This window comes from Pocillopora damicornis, chromosome 7 (genome assembly GCF_964200805.1).
Source record: "Pocillopora damicornis chromosome 7, jaPocDami1.2, whole genome shotgun sequence".
Lineage (NCBI taxonomy): Eukaryota > Metazoa > Cnidaria > Anthozoa > Scleractinia > Pocilloporidae > Pocillopora > Pocillopora damicornis.
Window position 1 is genome coordinate 17773052 of NC_142676.1, and position 19534 is coordinate 17792585.

The window sequence follows — 19534 nt, forward strand, 5'->3', positions numbered from 1 at the left end:
CACCTACTTACTTCAACTATTGAAATATAGACGCTGTGTACCTAAGGTTGCTTATGACGTCGCTCTTGTGCACGTCTGCATTCTACTGTAATAAAGAGTCGGTGTAACTATCTGAAATATTAAACATTTAGTTCAAGTTCAACTCCTAATTGGACCAAACTTGGAGGCACATGATGTCATTGTTAGTTTTTAGCCTTGCTCCGATGTTTTCTTGCATTCAGTTGGCTGTGTTTCCTTTTCTGAGAAAGGAAATGAATTTGCAAAAAGTCACACGTCACATTTAGCTCCAAACCAATGCTGCTTTGTAGAAGCAGGAGAAAACGAGCACCAGCATGAGAGGACGGATATGGCTTTTACTGCAAGTATCATCTCCCGCAGCGTTATTTCCCCGGGTCTGTTAGTAATGTGTGAAAACATGTCAAACTGTAGGAGATCAACTTATCATCGCCAGTCATTGGGGTCCTGGTTAGTGTTGTAATGCGACTCCATAACCTTTCAAACTATATAGATCAATGCATCATCGCCCTTGAATGGAGTCCTGGTTTATGTTATGAATGTCGTTATATGATTCTTTAATCTTAATAAAAGACGCCATTATTTTGCCTGTTGTCCTGTTGTCTTAACCGGCTTTCAACCACGAGTTGTTTGTTAGTGGTAGGATGGCACCGAGAAAGGGTCTCTCGCCTTTTACTCGTGTTATTAGCGATGAGCTGAACTCTCTTGAGAGATATTGGTATCTGCTAAGTTCCAATCTTTGTGGCATAAGCCCATGCCAATATTTTCGAAAAAATGTAGTCGTGGAAAGTTTTCCCGAAGAATTTAAAATGCTCGAAAGAGCTACCCTTCGGCAAGTCGATGGATCCATGTTCGACGCCAACGTCGTGCCAGATTTTGTGGTTGTGGCGTCATCGTTTGGCATTCTCGCTGTTTTATTCCGGCAACAAACTCAAAAGAGTTCATTGCTAAAGGATCCAAGGTTTGGTTTTCTCAGAAAATTTCTGAACGAACTTGACTTTGGTGCGTTGTCTCGTCAACATGAAGAGATCACACGTGGAACCCCGTTAGCAGATCCAGTAACGATACCTTCAAGAGATCAACCCCGGCCTCACGTAGCTCGTAAGCTATCCTTGAATCCATCACCAGTAAATGTAGAAAATGCGCCTCCGATGACGCCAAAACAAAGTGGTCAAAATGGCAAGCATAGTGTCTCCCCAAACATAAAAGATATTTGCCAAAATTCAGAAATCGACACCCCGGAAAAGGAACTGCTGATAAAAAAAAGGGGGAAGCAGCTAATCAGCAAAGTCAAAGCCTTGTGTGAGGGAAAGAGGGAGAGTTTGTCAACTGTTTTGTCATATTTGTGCGCTTTTGGCGACACTGACGCTACAGGCCTGATCAACGATGTAATGGAGAACGTAGCGTCGAGGAAAGGGGTGAAGAGAGCTCTACAAGATCTTGCTGGCGAGGAAACGTACGCCCAATACATTGAAAGTTTGCGAGTTCCAGATTGGGTTCTTCTGTTTTTTAAAACGCGCGGAAGAATCTCCAGCCATACATGGCAAGCAGTGATCAATATCACTCAGCTTGGAAGAACGGGGGTCAGTAAAGTTTTTTTATTCATTTATTGTATGTCAATTTAAGCTTACTTTTCCCGGATTTTTTTTATCTAAATAAGTTTGTGTGTTGCGTTACGTGTTGCGTTACGCGTCACGCTTTAGGCGGGGTTACCTTGCGTGAAAGGGCACTTCGCTCCATGTTTTTGGTCGCTCTTTGCTCCAACGGGTTTATAGATTATTCCTCGTTCTTTCATCTATTGCCAGGCTTAACCGGTTTTCTTCGGTTGCGAACTCAGCCTATGTGGAACGATCTAACTTTTGGTTGGAACGAAGTGAATCGGACCGATCTAAGACCGCATTGAATTCGCGGAAAGATTGAACTGACTTTTCTTCTTTTTTGTTCTTGCACATCAACTTTATCTGCCGTTTTGATAGATTATTGCTATTTTAATGATGGAATCTTCCTGCTCTATGCTTTTTCATAACAACTTTGCTGAACTTAGTTACGATCAAGCTTATTTTATCTTTCAGAAATCTTCTGATAATCCTGTGTTGTTAAATACGAATGAGATAAAGGCGGTGAAGAAGATGGTATTTGGAGTGTGCAGAGTATTAATGAGAATTCAGAAGGTCTCTCCACCTATTCCAGGGTATTCGGTACAACTGGCTCCTGTCGTGGAATTGATTGCTAGGGAGCAAAGACTGCATCAGTTGTCTTCTCCTGTAATTAAGTTGATGCTGAAAATTGATGGAAGACCCTTTTGGGGTAAGGAATCAATAACAACAGATTATTCACTTGTGCAGACATGAACAAAGAATTTAAGACTGTCACTCCTTTGCCACAAATTTCAATTAATTAATTTCACAGACAGAATTTAAGTATTGTGACATTATAACTTGTTTATGTGTGATAAGTGAATAAAGATGGAGAATTTTTATGTGTTTTACAATTAAAATAACATGACTCATTATTGAAAAGTAGAATTTATTGAGTTTTTGATCATTTTAGACTGTCACCCCTTTACAACAAATTTTAATTAATTTCACAGACAGAATAAGTATCATTTTGTTTTTGTGCCATCATAACTAGTTTATGTGTGATAAGTGAACAAAGATGGTGAATTTTATGTGTGTTTTATAATTTAAATAACATGACACATTATTGCAAAGTAGAATTTATTGAGTTTATGATAATTTGCCTAGTATATTTGTACCAAAACCTTCTTTTTATATTCAGGTTGAGATCAAGTGCTGATTGGTGTCGTCCCTAGTGTGTGTCCTGTGTCCTCCAATCAAAGTGCAAAGTCTGTGTTCCCTTTGGTCATAGCCAGTTGTAAGGAGAACAGGTGAGTTATCTACTGCTATTATATTGTTTTGTTGCACTAGTAAAAATGAAAACAAGTGAGTGGGTCGCAACCTTCCTGTAAAATTGTCTGCTTTCAATTTTTGTTTCTGAGAAACCAAAATAAACCTAGCAGAATTTTGCATATCAAACTTGAAAGACTTTGTTTGACCCCATTTCCAAAAACTGAGAGGAGATGTGCGAGTATTTTTGACAAACTTCAAGCCAGCTCGAGGTGTTTAGAAATGAGAACAAACACAGTCTTGAGTGTTTGATATATCTTCTCAATCACTACTAAAACTGATGAGAAAATGGAGAATTACAATCGTAAAAATCTATGGTAATGAAGATCAGATATCCGAACATCATCATGGTCCTAACTTCCTTTGTTTTTTTAATTTATGAGTTTGAGAATTTTCCGTGAAAAGATGGCAGTTAATATGTTTGAAGAACTTGCTAAGGTTTTCTTTTATTAATTGTTTTAAAGTACTATTTTTGTTATTGTCTGTTTGTTGAATACATATCATTCTTTTTTGTGAAGGGACAATCTAAAGATTCTGCTGGAAGACATTAATAATCAAAAGAAGATTCTTAAGGACAATGGGATTGATGTGGATGACAAACATTACCAAGTACAATTTGTTTATTCTTAAGCTTTTATTATTCAGAGTTGAGACTACTGTTATGGTTTATTGTTTAAAAGATTGAACTCCACATATATATCTGATGCATCTGTAAATCTGTAAATTTATGTTCAGGTATACACATGTTGCAGCCATTAATAAGATGTAGTAGAAGGAAAATAGAAGGGTTTGAGTAAAAAGAAATTAAGGGAGGTCTGCTCTGCTAATAGGACCTTCTTTAGTCTACTATTCAAGGCCATTTATTTGCTAAAGTATTTGAAATAATGATGTAAGTTTGATCATCATCTCTTTTTCTAGTCATGTGGATTATTTGCTATTGCCACGAACCTATAGATGTTTTTTTACCTAATAAGTTCAATTTCTCTCCTAAAGTTATTTTAGACTACAAGACATTGACTTTGCTCTTGGTAAAGAAGGATGAAGAAGATTTTCTTCTCGGTGGCAGGGGAGTCTCTGTGGAATTTTGTTTTATTTGCAATGCAGTCAGGGTATGTGTGTTAGCAATGCAGTTCTAGCAATTAAATGTTTGCTATTAGTAATATACATGTCGTACATGTATCAGTCAATATTCCACAGATGCAAATTTTTTGTAGAAAATCATTTTTGAAAAGATTTGAAGATGTCCACATTAAAAAAGGGAAAAGTCTCTGCTTAAACTCAAAACCTAAATGCTGACTCCTAGGTTCAAGCTGGCAGTGTCCTAATACAAAGTTTTTTGAGCCACAGCATTCTTGGTTTATTCCTAAGTTAATTTTTGGCCTTAGCCAGTGGACTGCAAGAGTTATTGTTACAATAGCAAACAGAAACTGGCAAAAGATGAGTCATCTTGGCAGTCCTGCTGATAAAAGATGTGACATCTTCACAACAGGAATACTGATTTGCTAAAGTAACAATGGAAACAAAATGTTATCTTGCATATGCCTAATCCTTCTATTCTTGATTATTTTCTTCTTCCTTTCTTTCCCAATATTTCAACTACAAGAAGGCTTAGGCTCAAATAATTTATCATACCATTTTTACCTACATTTATGTCATTGTAGATCTCATAGTGAACACTAATGTAATAGGGAACACAGTTATGTGGTAGATGATAATGATCAAATGAATAAGTCTACTGAATTCATTTAAAAGTACTATGTTTACACACTAGATGGATGGTACCATTGACGCGGATAAGTCTCAAAACAGGTCAAACCCTATCATTTGGTTGCATAGAAACACACCCAAACTACTGTGTTATGCACCAGGTCTGTTAGTAAGGGCTATTCTTCGGGGTTCTGATATTCAAAATTACACCAGAGTTAAGACAGTGTGCAATGCAGCACTTATTTCTAAGAACTCAGAAAACAACACACCAGAATAGATGGGTACTCAAGGCAACCCACCCAGTTTTAACTTTGTTTATTTACTTTTAGATATGCAAGCAAGTTATATTTGGTTTTACTTCCAATTGGTCAAGAAATTGGCATTGAGAATTTGTAGCTAATGTCTAACATTGGAAAGCCAATAATGATGATAATTAGTTATTATTACAGAAAACTATACCATAAAATTTGACACTGAGTTACTGAAAACAACTCATACTTCATATTATAGTTTCTTGCAACCTAAACTACAAGGTGAGGCCTTCATCACTAGCAAGAAAGGTTATGTTATAGGACAGTATGTTCTTAAGTAGAGTATGTTCAAAACTATTGTGTATAGGAAGGTCCTCAATTGAAAGAAAAAGCCAGGTGGCTCTTTTTGTCATCCCTATCTAGCAATACACTTCTTGAATATCTTCACAAAAGTAAATATTGGGAAAGAGCACAACCTCTCCTTGTTGTTTTACTATCCCACTGAATCTTTCTCAATTCAATTTTTTTTCATTTAACCCCTATCCCCTTTATTCCTGACTTCCCCTAAAGGCTACATATTAAAGAGGCCAGTGATGCCATTAGTCCTGTTGTTGTTGGTCTCCTTGTGGTGTTGATGTCCAAGCATTTTTGAGCATTGACAAGTAACATTGGAATTTCTTGCTTTGTAGCTACTTCATGCAGGATTTGGCCAAGGGAATAAACATCACTGGCTTTACTACAATGGGTGCCATTCAGAACTTCAGGAGCAATGTGCCTATAGTGAAAAGTGTACTTCTTTGCTGGGGGAAATGAACTGTCACAGGCCTTTCCAAAGTCTATAATTTGGCCATGTTTATCAGTTACAAGAACATTGTTTGATTTGAGATCACAATGAAGAAAGCCTTTGGAGTGAATGTGAGCGAGAGCATCAGTGATATCATGACAAATGATCAGCCAGTCTTTGCTTGTCAGTGAACTGTTAACTCTCTCTAATATACCATTGGATTCCTTGCAATACAATAGTTTACTGACTGTTATGGATGTATTTTCTTCCCCTTTGAACTCCATCACTAGAGAGATAGGCTCTCTTTCAAGCTGGATTCCTATTATTGCAGGAATGTTTTTGTGTGTGAGAGTCTGCATGATTTGTGCCTCCTTTACCATCTCTCTAGTGCTTTGCATCAGACATTGTTTTTCTACCACAAGAACGTTTAATCTTGTGAAAGATTTTAAAATGCACCGGCCATATGAACCCTGTCCTAGTATTAATTCCTTTTCACTGATTGGTTGAAGCTCAGATGGATCAATTAAATTAACAGTGGCAAATTTGCTACTGGGTGGTCCTGATTTTGTATTCCTGTCTCTATTCTGGAATAAAGTAATATTTTATTTTATAAACAGAGGAAAAGTGAAGCTGGTGAGCTTAATAAGATTCACATGCTAGATTGTGTAATAAGTGGTAATAGGACTAAGTAGTCTTTGGTCTGTAATCATATGAGTGATAACAAAATCAGACGACTGCATAGTGGGAGTCCAATTTGTTTATCACGAGTATGATTACAGACCGAAACAGATGACACAAAGTCCTTTTACTAATTAATCATAAAAATTACAATTTCACAAAAATTACAATTTCCAAATTAAAAATATTGCTCAAGGGAAACCAATTCTTGTTTTTGAAGAAAGCCACAATTAAGGAATCTGTACACTGTTTCTATGGCGATTGAAACTAAGGTTGTGATTGGTTGATTTAAACTACAACTTTGAATGTGATTGGTTGACTTAAACTACAATGATGAATGTATTTAGCTTATTGAACAGTTCGACAACAACTTGGCAAGTGAATTTGTGGAAAACAGGAGTTTTTAAAACTAATCACAATCGAGGAAATTGTAATTCCTATGTTAATATATTAATTGGTAAACTTTATCCCTTTCATATAATAAACTGCGGCTCATTTGACAAAGTCTCTCCTTGTTTCTTAATACAACCCAAGTATTTTATGTATTCATTTTAGACTTAACTCTAACACTGTTGATAGAGATACACAGAGGGTAGGCATGGTTGCCACAAACAGAACTTTCCAAAATTCCCCGACTATTAAGGCACTGACCTATCCATGATAAAAATTAAATTCCCCGATGAAATGGATGCAAAATGTCCAGCCTCCTCTTCTTCATTAAAACATTGCTGAGATCATCTGAAATATTTCTTCCAGCATGGTATGAAACTCAGTGGTGTAAAAACTTTAATTTCCCTGACTTTTTTCTGACCTTGAAATTTCTATCCCTGGCCATTTTTTTATCTGTATCCTTGGTAGAGCAAGATCAACACTACATAGCAAGATGCTATGATGATGAATGAAATCCCGCAAAATCATTTCAGAATGTGGCAATTTCAATTGGGGATTCCCTGCCTTATTTTACGAAAATGACTGTAGTTTTTTTTCATTTCATCATAGAAAGGAGACGAATTTTGAGGGCTGCACTCTCCCCTCCCCTTATGAGTTTATGTTGAAGTCAACCCCAGGACGTTTTGTACAATGCAAGACAATGCTAGTTTGTTTACGTTCAGCTTCAATTCGGTGATATCGTTTTTTGTAACCAACTGCTCATTTTCCGATACCTATTTTATTCTATTTTGACGCTAACCGAGTACCTACCTTGGTTTTGTCCAGGGTCTTTTTATTCTGTTCGACTAATGCTTTCCATTTGCCGTAATACATTCGCGCCAATCCCTTAGCGCGAGAATATGCATCTCTTTCCTTTTGTGTTCTCATTTCTCTGTTCTCCCTTTCCCTAGCTGTCCTTGACAATCGTTTACGTTTCCTCCTTTGATTTCGCATCCTGCGTTTTTCTTCGATTGTATTTTCCCGAGATTGTCGTGGCATGATTACTTTGCCAACCACGCACCAAGCGCGCGCTTTTTGTTAGCGATCGCCTTCGGTACTCGATTCCCTGTGGCTGAGTTTGTGCCCGCGTTTCCATATAATGTTGTAGAAAATTTTAGTGGACAGCGGCCTATCTCAACGCGATAAAACGATAAAAAATTAACCGGAAAGCTTTGTTCGCAGTGAATGTACAACTACGAAGAATAAATGTGGATGAAACAGGGTACAAGGTTTATGCAAGGACTACCAGAATAAAAAAAGCAATTGAAATCCTCCAAGTGTAAAGTTTTTTTTTAAAATGTAAAATGCATTTTCCACGCGTTTCAATATCACCCGACCTGCCACAGACTTCTGATCAGATTTATTTATTATTCCCTCATCGGTAGTAGTACATCTTGAGCCAATTACGTAAGTGGAAGTCATGTTCATTGACAAAGTTTGACAAGCGATGACGTGTCATTGATGCCTAACATTCCCTAGCCGTCATGTTCATTGACAAAGTTTGACAAGCGATGACGTGTCATTGATGCCTAACATTCCCTCATCGGAAAATTGAGACATGCATAGGTCTGTTGGTGTTCTGGTTCACTTTCAGTTAAACGACATTTCTGTCACAAAATGGCGAGATTATGACGCCTTGCGGTAAGCATATTAAAGCAACCTGGAGCGCTACCAGATACTCCAGAAAAAAAGCCCATACAAAGCCTTAGAAAAGTTTTCTAAGGCTTTGTATGGGACAACGGGAGGTACTTACAGTGCACGCGTTTTCCGTCCTGTCATGGATCCGGATTTATATACAGGTTGTGAAATTTTCCGAAATTTTTTCATCAGGGACTCCACCTGGTTTTCCATCTAATTCACATCCGAATCCTGTGCTTCTGTAACTCCTTATGTGCCAGGACACATTTTCCTGCTGTTTTGTCAGGGCGGTGCAATTAGAACAAGAGTTTCCCCGGATATTAACATATTCGTACATCTGGCAGGTGTCCCAGGTACCAAAAATGTTATGACCTGCCAGCTTAGCGCGTGCGTAGTCCGTATACTGCAGACCATCCGTAGGAAAGTTACAGGTTGCTCTCAAATGTGTGGAGTAAATAGCAAGAGACTGCATCTGTGATAAGGATAGTCGGAACTCGCTCCAATTCACTTCCCCCTCTCTAATATCAATCTCAAAGTTTTTGCCAAACTCTGCATAATTGAAGGCATTTCTCTTGGACAAGGATAACGATTGTATTAACGTCCATACAAAGCCAGGTTCAGACTGCAAGTCACAGTAAACAGAAAACCGTTCATTGTCTGAATTTGAGATGTCGTATTTTCCTGATGTCGAGGCACCGTTCTTAGCTACGTCTTTGCAGCTTCTCGGATGTTTTTTCTTCTCACACCGCTGACCAGAGTATGTGATAGGACAGGTACAGTTAAACCTGATGCTGTGAGCGTCACAAATCTCTTGACATACACCTCCATTGAGACAAGGATTGGTGCGGCAGCATCTGTCGATGCAATGATGCTTCTCTGGTGTGTATTTGTCTCTACCCTACAGCAACATTCGAAGGATTTTTTTAGCTCAGCATGCTCATCGAATTGGGTTAGCATGTGCGCTTTAGCAACCGGCGACAAATCTCACCGGAAACGGATCGAATCGATAACAAACAGTGCGAGCAAAGTAATTCGAAGTTTTTGTAATTAGATCAGTCTCAAAAGGGGCTTTCCTAAATGAAAATTTTGACTGAAGCCGGTTGGTGAGAAAGAGAGGGCATTTTTATCATTAAACCACTTTTCAAATCCTTCGACCAGGTACATGGTAAACTCTTCCTCTTGACAACAGATACAAAGTGAGTCGTTTTCGACTTCAAAGATGTAAAGATTTCTTTGTGAAAATTTATGACAGCGGACTTCTATCATCCTGCTGACTCCTGAGATGTATCTACAAGGCTGCAGAAGAGATCGGTTTTCGAGTTATTTTACCACAAATGTCTCTTTCTCTCTAAATAAAAATAACAAAGTAATACCTGAGGGTATGTAAATTGATGAAACAGCATTCAGGCGATTAAATAAAATGTGATGATGCCCCTTCCTATAGATATCAAATCCTATACAAACAAACTTAATGCAACTATGCAATTCAGTCCTCGTCTTAAGCTATGCAACTTAGTTGAATAGCAACTAAGACCCTAGTTGGTCTTTACCCTTGGTTGTTCTAACTCCAGAAGATAACATATTTCAATTTTTTTAGGCTTTTTAATTTAATTTCGAACCATGTTATGTTATATTATATTGTGTATGTTACAGATATAAGTTTTTTTTTAAGGTTCCTAGGGCGTATTTGAACATTTTCGTATTTTAGCTTACGTATACTAGCCATGAATTATTTTTAAACTACAATCACAGCGCAATTTTGTTCTTGTTTTTATGCTTCAAAAGGGAGCCAGGATTGCATTAGCTTTGCATTTTTGGTATACAAAGCTCGGGCTAATCTTCTACCTAAGCAATGCAAAGCTAAAAACAATCACAGATTACAACGGTTTGCTTGTTAGTCTTTGAATTCTGAATGTTCCCGTGATATCATATTTTGTTCTGATTGGCTGTCTTTATTGTTTCGGTTTGACGGTAACGGTAACGGAAGTGGAACGGCAACGAGATTCAAATCAATTTCTTCGATTTCAAAACAGACAATTTTCGAGAAACCAAAGGCCTTTTGTGAAAAAAAGAAACAAAACAAAGCAAAACAAAAAGCAACCACAACGAGAAAAGGTCAGAATCCTTAAAGAAAACAAAAACCTTATCTAATACTCACAACTCATTCTAGCTTTAGTAGATTATTGGAACTTAGAATAAACTATTGATGTCTAACCCCAAACCAGTATTGCGTTGAAGAAGAATCCGAAGAGGAGCAGCGGTGATTCCTATTCATCGCTCCGGAATGATACCGTCCAAAATTATTTGCGTTGTCAACGGCTCCTACAGATCCATCAAAGTCGCATTCTTTCTCCTTGCTTTTCAAACTGTTAACGAACTAAGCACCATTAAGATTCATTCTTGTGTAGGCGGTGCAATCAGAACAGTTAATACGACGGATGTTAATATACTTAAACAGTTTGCAACCTCCACCTCAGTCACCGAATATGTAATGACCTGCCAGAACAGTGCGTGCATGTTACTCTCAGAGGTGTGAAGTGGTTTGAGAGAGACTGCATAAGTGATAAGGAAAAGCGGTAACAGTTCCAGTCCGGTTCATTGCTATTGTCATTCACGGGGAAATCCGTGCCAAACCCCTTATCCTTATATGTGGCCTCATTGGCAAAGGATAACGACTGTATCAATGCCCATACAAAGCCAGGTTCTGACTGCAAGTCGTAGTAAACAGAAAACGGTTTATTGGCTGAATCAAAAACATCGTATTTTCCTGATTGCGAGGCCCCGTTGTTAGCTGTACAGCTTCTTGGATGTGTAATCTGACCACAACGCTTACCAGTGTATTTGTAAGAACAGGTACAGTTAAACCTGGGGCTGTGATTGTCACAAATCTCCTAACATACTCCCCCATTGAGGCAGGGATTCTGACTGCAGCATCTATTAACGCCGCGATGTTTTCTGGAATGTAGCTTCCTCACCCTAATTGAAAATGAACTTTTTTTCTTAAACTATTTTTTGATTAAAGTAAAGTCCAGCAGTGCAGATATCCATAAGTGAATTTGAGGGGGGGGGGGGGGGGGCAGGGGACGTACAACAAAGAATTGCTACATGCTTAACGTGCGTATTTCAAGTTAGAGATGCACGCAGGATATAAGTTTTAAGAGCACGAGAGAAGCGTAAGAGTTGCTTGAGTGCTCTTCAAACTTCCCAAGTGGATTCATAACTCGATACACGCACAGCTAAAGTATGAACTGAAAAAATTTCCATATAACATAGCATGCAGACACAAGTTGTGCTCGATAAAATAGAGTTTATTACAACTTTGTCCGATTTACCAGGTAATCATGTTCTACCCGAAAACTATGAATAAATGAAAAGGTACAAACGACCAAGAAATATTTCCAGACCAAATCTTTATTCAAAGAATTGAACATTTTCTGCTCAGAGGCAAAAAACGAACGAATTTCTTGCATTTACAAGAGCGCGTAGTAGATTCAATATGCTTGAATCGTTGTTTACAAGAATTCAAGGCCAGAAATTGCGTAGGTTTATGTTGAAGACTTTGAAAATTCTGAAACAATTGTAAGGTTTTTAAAATTAAAATCCGCTATTTAACAATACTTTTAGGATATATATGAACCCTCAAAACTGATATCAACTATTCAAAACGCTGAGCAAAAACCTTACAAATCTCTCGCATCTACGAGACACTTGTAATAGATTTACGTTGCTTGAATTGTTGTTTACCAAAATTTGCAACCTGAATATTGTTTAACTTTGAGTTAAAAATTCTGAAAATTGTACGATTTCAAAACAAAATCTTTTGTTGAACAAAACTTTGGGTACATAACAACGCTTGAAAATAATATTTTCCGTTGTAATGAAGAGTCCCCAGCGTCGCAAAGCCTCAGTTGAAGTCAGAATACTCAGTTCTGTTTTCAGCCATAATTCCCATCGCGTTTGTGAATAAAGTATTGTCAACTCCGAAACTAATTTCGTCGCTTGAAGGGAAAAAGAAATGCTCATTGTTTCTCGAAACCAGTCTTATTCAGCATATTTTGTTTTCATTTTGAGCTACAAAGGTCTATCTAAATAGGGATAGAACGGAAAGATAGTCTTAACTGATAGTTTTGAATTCTCGCCGCTAAACTCGACAGGACTTTTAGCAGAAGTGATACTGCACAAGTCATGTTATGAATGCAAAGACGTGCACTATTTTTAGAGAATAATGTATGGGCGCGCGTGGATATGAAATGTCGAGTTGAACACTCAAAAAGCGACCTTGTATTATTTTGTTTATCATATAGACACAACAGCGCATTAGTGACGAGAAAAGCTGACGTCAATAATGAAAGAAAATAAATTGAAGAATCGACAATCGTACAGTGCGTTGGCGCTAAGGCTCAAGATGGAAAAATGCTTTGAATCATGATTACAAAAACAACAATGGGCGGAATTTTAAATTTACAAAATTCTCATTTATTGACTTTTTACTTACCGACAGAAGAAGTCTTTCAAGTAAACAGCCAAAATCGGCCTGTGACAAATCTTCCAGTTGTCGATTTCCGTTCTCAGCCACGACAAAGGCCATTACCAAAGTCACTGAATACGTAACTTTGGGTTTTTCTTTTCATATATTGGTTTTCTTTCCCTTCTAGGAAAGTTTGAACGTCACTCCCTGTTAGCGGTACGAAATTTTTAAATGTTTAGCCGCCATAATCCGACAAAGTTCCGCGGACAAACTACCTTGTATTGAGAATGTTGAAGGCTTTGCCGTTCATTTATCAACCTGGCCGAGTGACGCGAAAGGCGAGTGAGGTGTCAGCAGCTGATTGGCGTTATCAAACACACGTGAAAAAATATCGTATTTTTTAAAGGGTGTTGTTACGGCTTTTGTCAGAGCTGCAGATCCTTGTATAACATCGTAGTTTCTATGATAAATAATGATTTTTACCATGGTAGCTCCCTTAGGATATAAGTAGGCCTTATGCGCGCGCTATGTTGTGATAGAAATGTAAGTAACAAAAAAATAAATAAATAGGGCAACTCTATCAACAGCAAACGATTCTATCTCTCTCCTTCACCGTGCAGCTTCTCACCAAATCATAATCATTTCCTCCATATCATTGCGGCTTTTTCTGCGTCTTTGTTAGCGTCGTTGAGCTCACAGTTATTTTCTTTGAACAGAGGGAAATAATTCATGGATACCCACAGGTAGTCATCTTAACACTTCACGTGACATTGGGTGGCGCTGTGGACTGTCAATCTTTGAAACACGTGACCGTCAAGAATGAGATTATGAATTTTGACAATTTACTGTTGGCTGCGCAACATGGCGCGTAGATAGCGAAGAACACTCATGGTGGACCTTAAAAACCTACAAATTAGTTGGATACCTTAATAATTATACTAAGACATTTAAAAATGCACGCTTGGAAATTTTGACCTCAAATTGGGCCAAACTCTTTCGGCCGCGCAGGGTCTGGGCCCATGTACACAAACAAATCAAAATGGCGTCCCAAAGTGAGCCTGACCAAGAAGAACTTTTTAATGGGATCAAAGGAGCATTAAAGCGGCAGAAATCGAAATTCGAACGCCAGATTTCAAATGTTCACAAGTTGAAAGATCTAGATGAGACATTTAACGCACTAGAGAAACTGGCCGAAGCTGTTGTGAAAGGAAAATATGGTCCCCTTCGCTATCGACACGAGCATGAAATCAGTCATGTATATCCAATGTTGGAACGAACAATGATAAGAGCTAAGAATGGAATTAATACACGCCTTACTCCACGGATGAGTAAAATCCATCCTTGGGTGATCTGTTTCGATGTTCCGATGCCGCAGGAAGTGTTCAGTCTATTAAACAAAGGGATCGTAAATCGCACAAGTTATGGTGTAGATGTTTCGGAGAAACCCGGTTCAGTGACAATAACATTCACAAATATGAGAAGACTGTGTGCTTTGTTCAATAAATTTGAGGACTGCGAAGCATTTACAAAGGAGCTAGGAGCTGGAAAAGGGGTGGTAAAACTTATTGTTGACGACAGGAAGAATGGAATTATGAGATACAAGTTTAAAGAGGAAATTTTACAATTTAATTTCCATTACGGGTACTGGAATGCATTTGGCATCATTCAGCATTGAAACAGGAGCAGTTTGTTTTTCCAGTATTGATTGGATGCAGTGGTACATTCTTAAATTGTAATCGAGTCGAGACAACAACATATATGTAATAGATGTTATATTTATGATTTTATACACTTCTAACACAATTGTGGGTACATTAATTGTCTTATATGTTATTGTTGCAATGCCCTCAGTGGAATTAAAATATAGAAAAGGGGAACAGTCTCTGGCAGACCCCTAACAATAAAAATTATTCTCTTAAGGAAACTATTAAGCAGATTTACTAACAACACTGTACATTTAGAATATTCGTTACATTTAGACTATTTTTGACATTTATTATAGTTATAATTACATTTATATTCTTAATTAATTTAAATTTAAATCTGTATTTGTAATTGTATTGTGTTTAGCTGAAAAACCCTTTCTAGGGAGCATCAATAAAAGTATGTATGTATGTATGTATGTGTGTGTGTGTGTGTGTGTGTATGTGTGTGTGTGTGTATGTGTGTGTGTGTATGTGTGTGTGTGTATGTGTGTGTGTATGTGTGTATGTGTGTATGTGTGTATGTGTGTATGTGTGTATGTGTGTATGTGTGTATGTGTGTATGTGTGTATGTGTGTATGTGTGTATGTGTGTATGTGTGTATGTGTGTATGTGTGTATGTGTGTATGTGTGTATGTGTGTATGTGTGTATGTGTGTATGTGTGTATGTGTGTATGTGTGTATGTGTGTATGTGTGTATGTGTGTATGTGTGTATGTGTGTATGTGTGTATGTGTGTATGTGTGTATGTATGTATGTATGTATGTATGTATGTATTAAAATAAAATTTCTTTCCCGGTTATTAAAATAGGTTCACGCTCTCAGAATTTGTTATTATTATGAAAATAATTGAGGTAGCCGGAGAGTGTCTGACACATGATCCCAATTCTGTTATTTCTTTGGTACAATGTTTTGACTCCGATTTATAGTTAGTCGGAGACACGGTGGCCTAGTGGTTAGCGCGCTGGACTCCGGATCCAGAGGTCCGGGTTCGAGCCCTGGCCAGGTCATTGTGTTGTGTTCTTGGGCAAGACACTTTACTCCATAGTGCTTCTCTCCACCCAGGAGTATAAATGGGTACCAGCAAACTGTCAGGGAAACCTGACAATAGTTGCTTCATGCTACGGAAACTGGGATAAGCTCTGGCAGTCATGGGCCACTAGGCTTGTAAGACTAAGCCACGACCAAGTTAAGACAAGTACTTCAAACACTCTCTAGTAGGCTTTCCCTCCGCAACAGACTTCTTGATCTCATCCATGAATTTATGACCACAAAAGAAACATTTGTCGTCGTGTTCACCTTTGGAAAACCCACAGGAGCAAAAGTGTTGTGCATCTGTGGTAATGCGATTGGGGATGAGGCTGTCTCTTGATTGATGATATGTCAAGAGAGATGGCTGGCGGAGAGGGAGCCAAAGTTTACTGATGTAATCATGCCTGAATACCTGATTCCAGCGGTCTTTATAAAGGCTGTTTCTTGCATAGCTGGCAATTTGAACATGCTTGGCTTCCCTCCCTTGCATGGTGTTCACTCCTAATCCAGTTTCATATTTCTCAAATACCCACTGGGTGTGAACTGGGACCAAATGTCCAATGCTCCAAACTGTCCCTGATACAGTGCCTGTGAAGAGTGTGACTGCTGTGAAGTAATCCCGAGCTAAGACCTTGAGTTCATCAATGGCTGGCTGAGTAATGTGGTACATTGAAAAAATGGAGGCACAATCTCTGAGCTTCATTGCAATGAAAACAATGAACAAAAGTTTCATAAGCAATTTGGGATCATCTGAATCCCCCCTGATGGCATTCACAAGGTACATAAACCCATGCAAAATAAGTCTTGAGTCCTTTCCAATCAGTCTGTAAGAAAAGTCTTTGTCCTTAGACCTATCTTCCAGCATCCACTTTCCTAGCTGCTTTTTCAAACGTCCAGCTTTTACATCACACTCTAGTGCCTTCATGTACCTTGACATTGCACATGCTGGGGATAGGTCTGATAGGCTGGAGATCTTCTGTGGGAGGTTACTTGAAGAAATTGCTAGGTTTAATAGCATTGTGTGTAAATGCTGTACCCCATTGTTTTTAAGGTGAAGGGGCTCTACAACCTCTTTATCACACAACTTTCCAATCAGTGGCTGAAATTCCTGCCTTGATTTATTACTGGCAATAAATTTGGTGATTTTTGTTCTTTTTGTTGAGGCTGCAAGGCTGGAGGGAAGCTTTGCCTTAAAACTTTCTACCTGTTTGGCAATGTTTAATCTATCTTTGTATGGCCATGGTTTCCACTTGCAATCATTCATTAGCCCAAATTTTCCATTCAGTGTAACACAGTCCTCTTTTGATACATTTGCAAAGCTGGAAAAATAAGTGGCAGCATTGTTAAGTTCCCCATTAAGGAAAGCCAGAAATTTCATGTCTGAGGGAACCAGTTCAAAAGTGAAGGTTACTTGCTTCTCTGACACTGTATATGTTTTCTTCTCAATTGCTTCAATCTTGGAGGTTAATTGCAGAGTAAATTGCTCTACACATGGGTGGTCTTCTTTGCAGTTGGCACCAAATAAAAGAAAATTGTCATTTGGGCTAGCCACTCTTGGCCCAACATTTAAGAAACTCACCAACCAGGACATTGACTCATCCCACTTCCCAAAGGGTGCTCCATCCCCCCCAATTGCCACTTTAAAGGATCCTTCTTTGTGACCAAACCAATTAAGTTTGTCATTGTCCTTTCTAAATTCATTTGTTTCAAAGTAAAATTGACTAAGCATAATTAGCATTGTCTCTAAGTCTCTGTAGACCCCATCAACTCGTTGATCCCTGGGTAAGGTAGTGCACAGTGTTTCTCTCACTGACAAGGTCTCTCCAACATTGATTTCTTCAATTTTGTGCATGAGAGCACTGTAAGCAAGTGGCCTTGGAATGGGAACTCCAAAGCCAAATTTGATTCTCTCCCTTGAAAGATAACTTTTCATGGTTCTTTTCCCAGTATGTCTCATAACCACTGCTGATCTCCCCTGCTGGTATTTTACTTTTCCAATGATCCCCCCTGCATACAGTAGAGATAAGGAACGGATGAAATTTTCATTGCTTTCCTCGTACTCCTTCGCTTGAGCATTTATTTTCATCGCAGCTGCCCTTTTAAGCTTTTTAGAAGAATCGAAATATTTAGAAATATCAGCCATTTTGCCATATTTGAGAACAGTGGAAAACATTCCATCAAGAGCAGGAGTTCTATCTTCCACGGAACCTCCGTTCACCTCTGAAGCAGCAATCAGGGTCTCTAATTGCCTTCTGTGGGCACTTCGTCTCGGTAAATTTAATTTACCCTCTCCAGTGAGTTCAGTTGGGCTTTTTTTCCTACTTGTAGAAGTGTTTTGCAAGATTTCAAATGCTGTCGCACGGCTTTGAGTTGGCGGGGTCACCTCAAGCTCAAGCTGATCCACACATTCTCGTATTTTCTCGCCATTTTTTTGTAGGCGCTCTAACTTTTTTCTCAGAGCAGAGAGCTCTTTACTCTTTGACAGATACTCTTTTCGAAGGGTAGCCCTTTCTCTAGCTAGTTCAGCTACAGGGAATCGTTTCTTCTGCGAAAATGCAAGCGATCTCCGAGGGGTTCTTCTCTTCTTACTTCCCATTGCCCGATCGCCACGGTCATGGGCCACAGGCTATTTCCTTTCAATTAAAATTGAGTATTTTTGTTACAAATTTTTACACATATAAAAGCAAAATTATGACCGCTCAACTCGAAATTATAAACGATCAATATCTCTTCTGTGGTTCTACCGTTTCCTTTTTGAGCAAAACGAGTGCTTTAACATTATTTACCTCCGTTTTTGAAGTCGACTGAAGACTTATATTTGTAACTGCGATCGTTCTTTGGAGCCCTGTGTTCACTACGAATGCAAAAATCAAGAAATATGGACAAAGTCGATGAATCAGATATCAAACTAAAGCTTGAAAGGAATAGATTTTATTTTTTAGCGCCAAACGTTTGTTTTCATTACAAGTCTCCCGCAAACAGGCAAAATAGATGACTCCCCGGGTCCCTCTGAGTCGCCATGAAAATGGCCGAGCGAAATTTGGCCTTAAAAGGACTGGAATCTAGTGGACATTTCCTTGGCCCAATTTGAGGTCAAAATTTCCAAGCGTGTGAGTTCGTAGCAATCAGAGTACACGTAGGGAAAAGGCAAAAAATCATGAATAGGTACGTGATCGTACTATGGTGGAACGCGGTGTAAACGGCGCTTAAGACGTTCGGCAAGATCTTAACCAGCGCCTTAAAGTGTTCTCTTCTTTTGACGCGAAAGCAATTACGTAATGCTTATCGACAAAGGGGCCATCGTTCTCCGGGGTCGAATATCTCGATGACAGGTTAAATATCTGATATAAATAAATTGGATGAGATAAAATGAGAATCTGAGGTACAGTGTGCATGGCGATCCAGATATATTATGCTGTGTCAAAAAAGGAAAAAAGAGACTTTAAACATATCGAATAAGTCACGCCGGATGAGTTTCTCAGAGTCGTATTTTGTTGGCTGAGTTTCCTTTTCTAAAGAAGAAAATGAACCCAAAAAAAATTATAGGTCATATTTAGCTCCAAACCAGTGCTGGGTTGCAGAAGCAGTTAAGGACGAGCAGCGGTGATCTATATCGTTGCAGCCATATTCTCTGAAATTGTTTTCCATGTTGATGAGTCCTCCTGGTCTTCCATCAAATTTACATCCCCTCTCAATGTTATTGTAACTCCTCATGTGCCAGGTGCCTCCTCTGACTTTTTCAATTTTTGGTTTTCCCTTCCCTACAGAAGGAGGACGCTCTTTCGCTGTTTCGGCAACAAGACTGTGGAACAGTACACCAATTGAAATTAGGAAACTAAATTCTGTAGCATGTTTTAAAAAGAACATGTTCGCCAAGATTTTTAAGGAACAACAATTTTTGCATCATTTCATAATTTAATAATT

General features: G+C 38.5%; 3 protein-coding genes and 1 pseudogene across 5 annotated transcripts; 1 reads left to right on the forward strand and 3 right to left on the reverse strand.

Annotated features, from left to right (window-relative positions):
• The first annotated feature begins 338 nt into the window (after window positions 1-338).
• LOC149042941 (uncharacterized) lies at window positions 339-6845 on the forward strand. Of its 3 annotated transcripts, XM_089213213.1 has the most exons (7): window positions 339-1598; window positions 2088-2322; window positions 2794-2902; window positions 3440-3530; window positions 3915-4030; window positions 4693-4789; window positions 5569-5706. In XM_089213213.1, exons 1-3 carry the CDS (start codon window positions 660-662, stop codon window positions 2796-2798), a joined length of 1179 nt encoding a protein of 392 aa, XP_089069339.1. In that variant the 5' UTR covers window positions 339-659; the 3' UTR covers window positions 2799-2902; window positions 3440-3530; window positions 3915-4030; window positions 4693-4789; window positions 5569-5706. The 3 variants fall into 3 exon arrangements, with proteins under 3 accessions (XP_089069339.1, XP_089069338.1, XP_089069340.1); XM_089213212.1 differs by lacking the exon at window positions 4693-4789 and having other exon boundaries at window positions 5569-6845; XM_089213214.1 differs by lacking the exon at window positions 4693-4789 and having other exon boundaries at window positions 2206-2322; window positions 5569-6287.
• On the reverse strand, window positions 4905-8550 carry LOC149042942 (tyrosine-protein kinase TXK-like). The gene is made up of 2 exons (XM_089213215.1): window positions 7542-8550; window positions 4905-6247 (listed from the first exon to the last, which is right to left on the reverse strand). The coding sequence occupies exons 1-2, from the start codon at window positions 7767-7769 to the stop codon at window positions 5444-5446; spliced, it is 1032 nt and encodes a 343-aa protein (XP_089069341.1). The 5' UTR covers window positions 7770-8550; the 3' UTR covers window positions 4905-5443.
• Window positions 8551-10373: 1823 nt separating this feature from the next.
• On the reverse strand, window positions 10374-11751 carry LOC149042943 (uncharacterized; annotated as a pseudogene).
• A 2185-nt stretch (window positions 11752-13936) lies between these two features.
• LOC149042944 (uncharacterized) lies at window positions 13937-18725 on the reverse strand. The gene is made up of 2 exons (XM_089213216.1): window positions 18397-18725; window positions 13937-18243 (listed from the first exon to the last, which is right to left on the reverse strand). Exon 2 carries the CDS (start codon window positions 18204-18206, stop codon window positions 15768-15770), a length of 2439 nt encoding a protein of 812 aa, XP_089069342.1. The 5' UTR covers window positions 18207-18243; window positions 18397-18725; the 3' UTR covers window positions 13937-15767.
• Between the last annotated feature and the right edge of the window lie 809 nt (window positions 18726-19534).

What these genes read in the sequence shown, in the direction of transcription:
- LOC149042941 (XM_089213212.1), top strand. Translation starts at nt 660, where the DNA reads ATGGCACCGAGAAAGGGTCTCTCGCCTTTTACTCGTGTTATTAGCGAT. An exon ending in CTCAGCTTGGAAGAACGGGG is followed by an intron (nt 1,599 to 2,087) that starts GTCAGTAAAGTT and finishes TTTATCTTTCAG; the next exon opens with AAATCTTCTGATAATCCTGT.
- LOC149042944 (XM_089213216.1), bottom strand. Translation starts at nt 18,206, where the DNA reads ATGGGAAGTAAGAAGAGAAGAACCCCTCGGAGATCGCTTGCATTTTCG.
- LOC149042942 (XM_089213215.1), bottom strand. Translation starts at nt 7,769, where the DNA reads ATGCCACGACAATCTCGGGAAAATACAATCGAAGAAAAACGCAGGATG. An exon ending in AGACCCTGGACAAAACCAAG is followed by an intron (nt 6,248 to 7,541) that starts GTAGGTACTCGG and finishes ACTTTATTCCAG; the next exon opens with AATAGAGACAGGAATACAAA.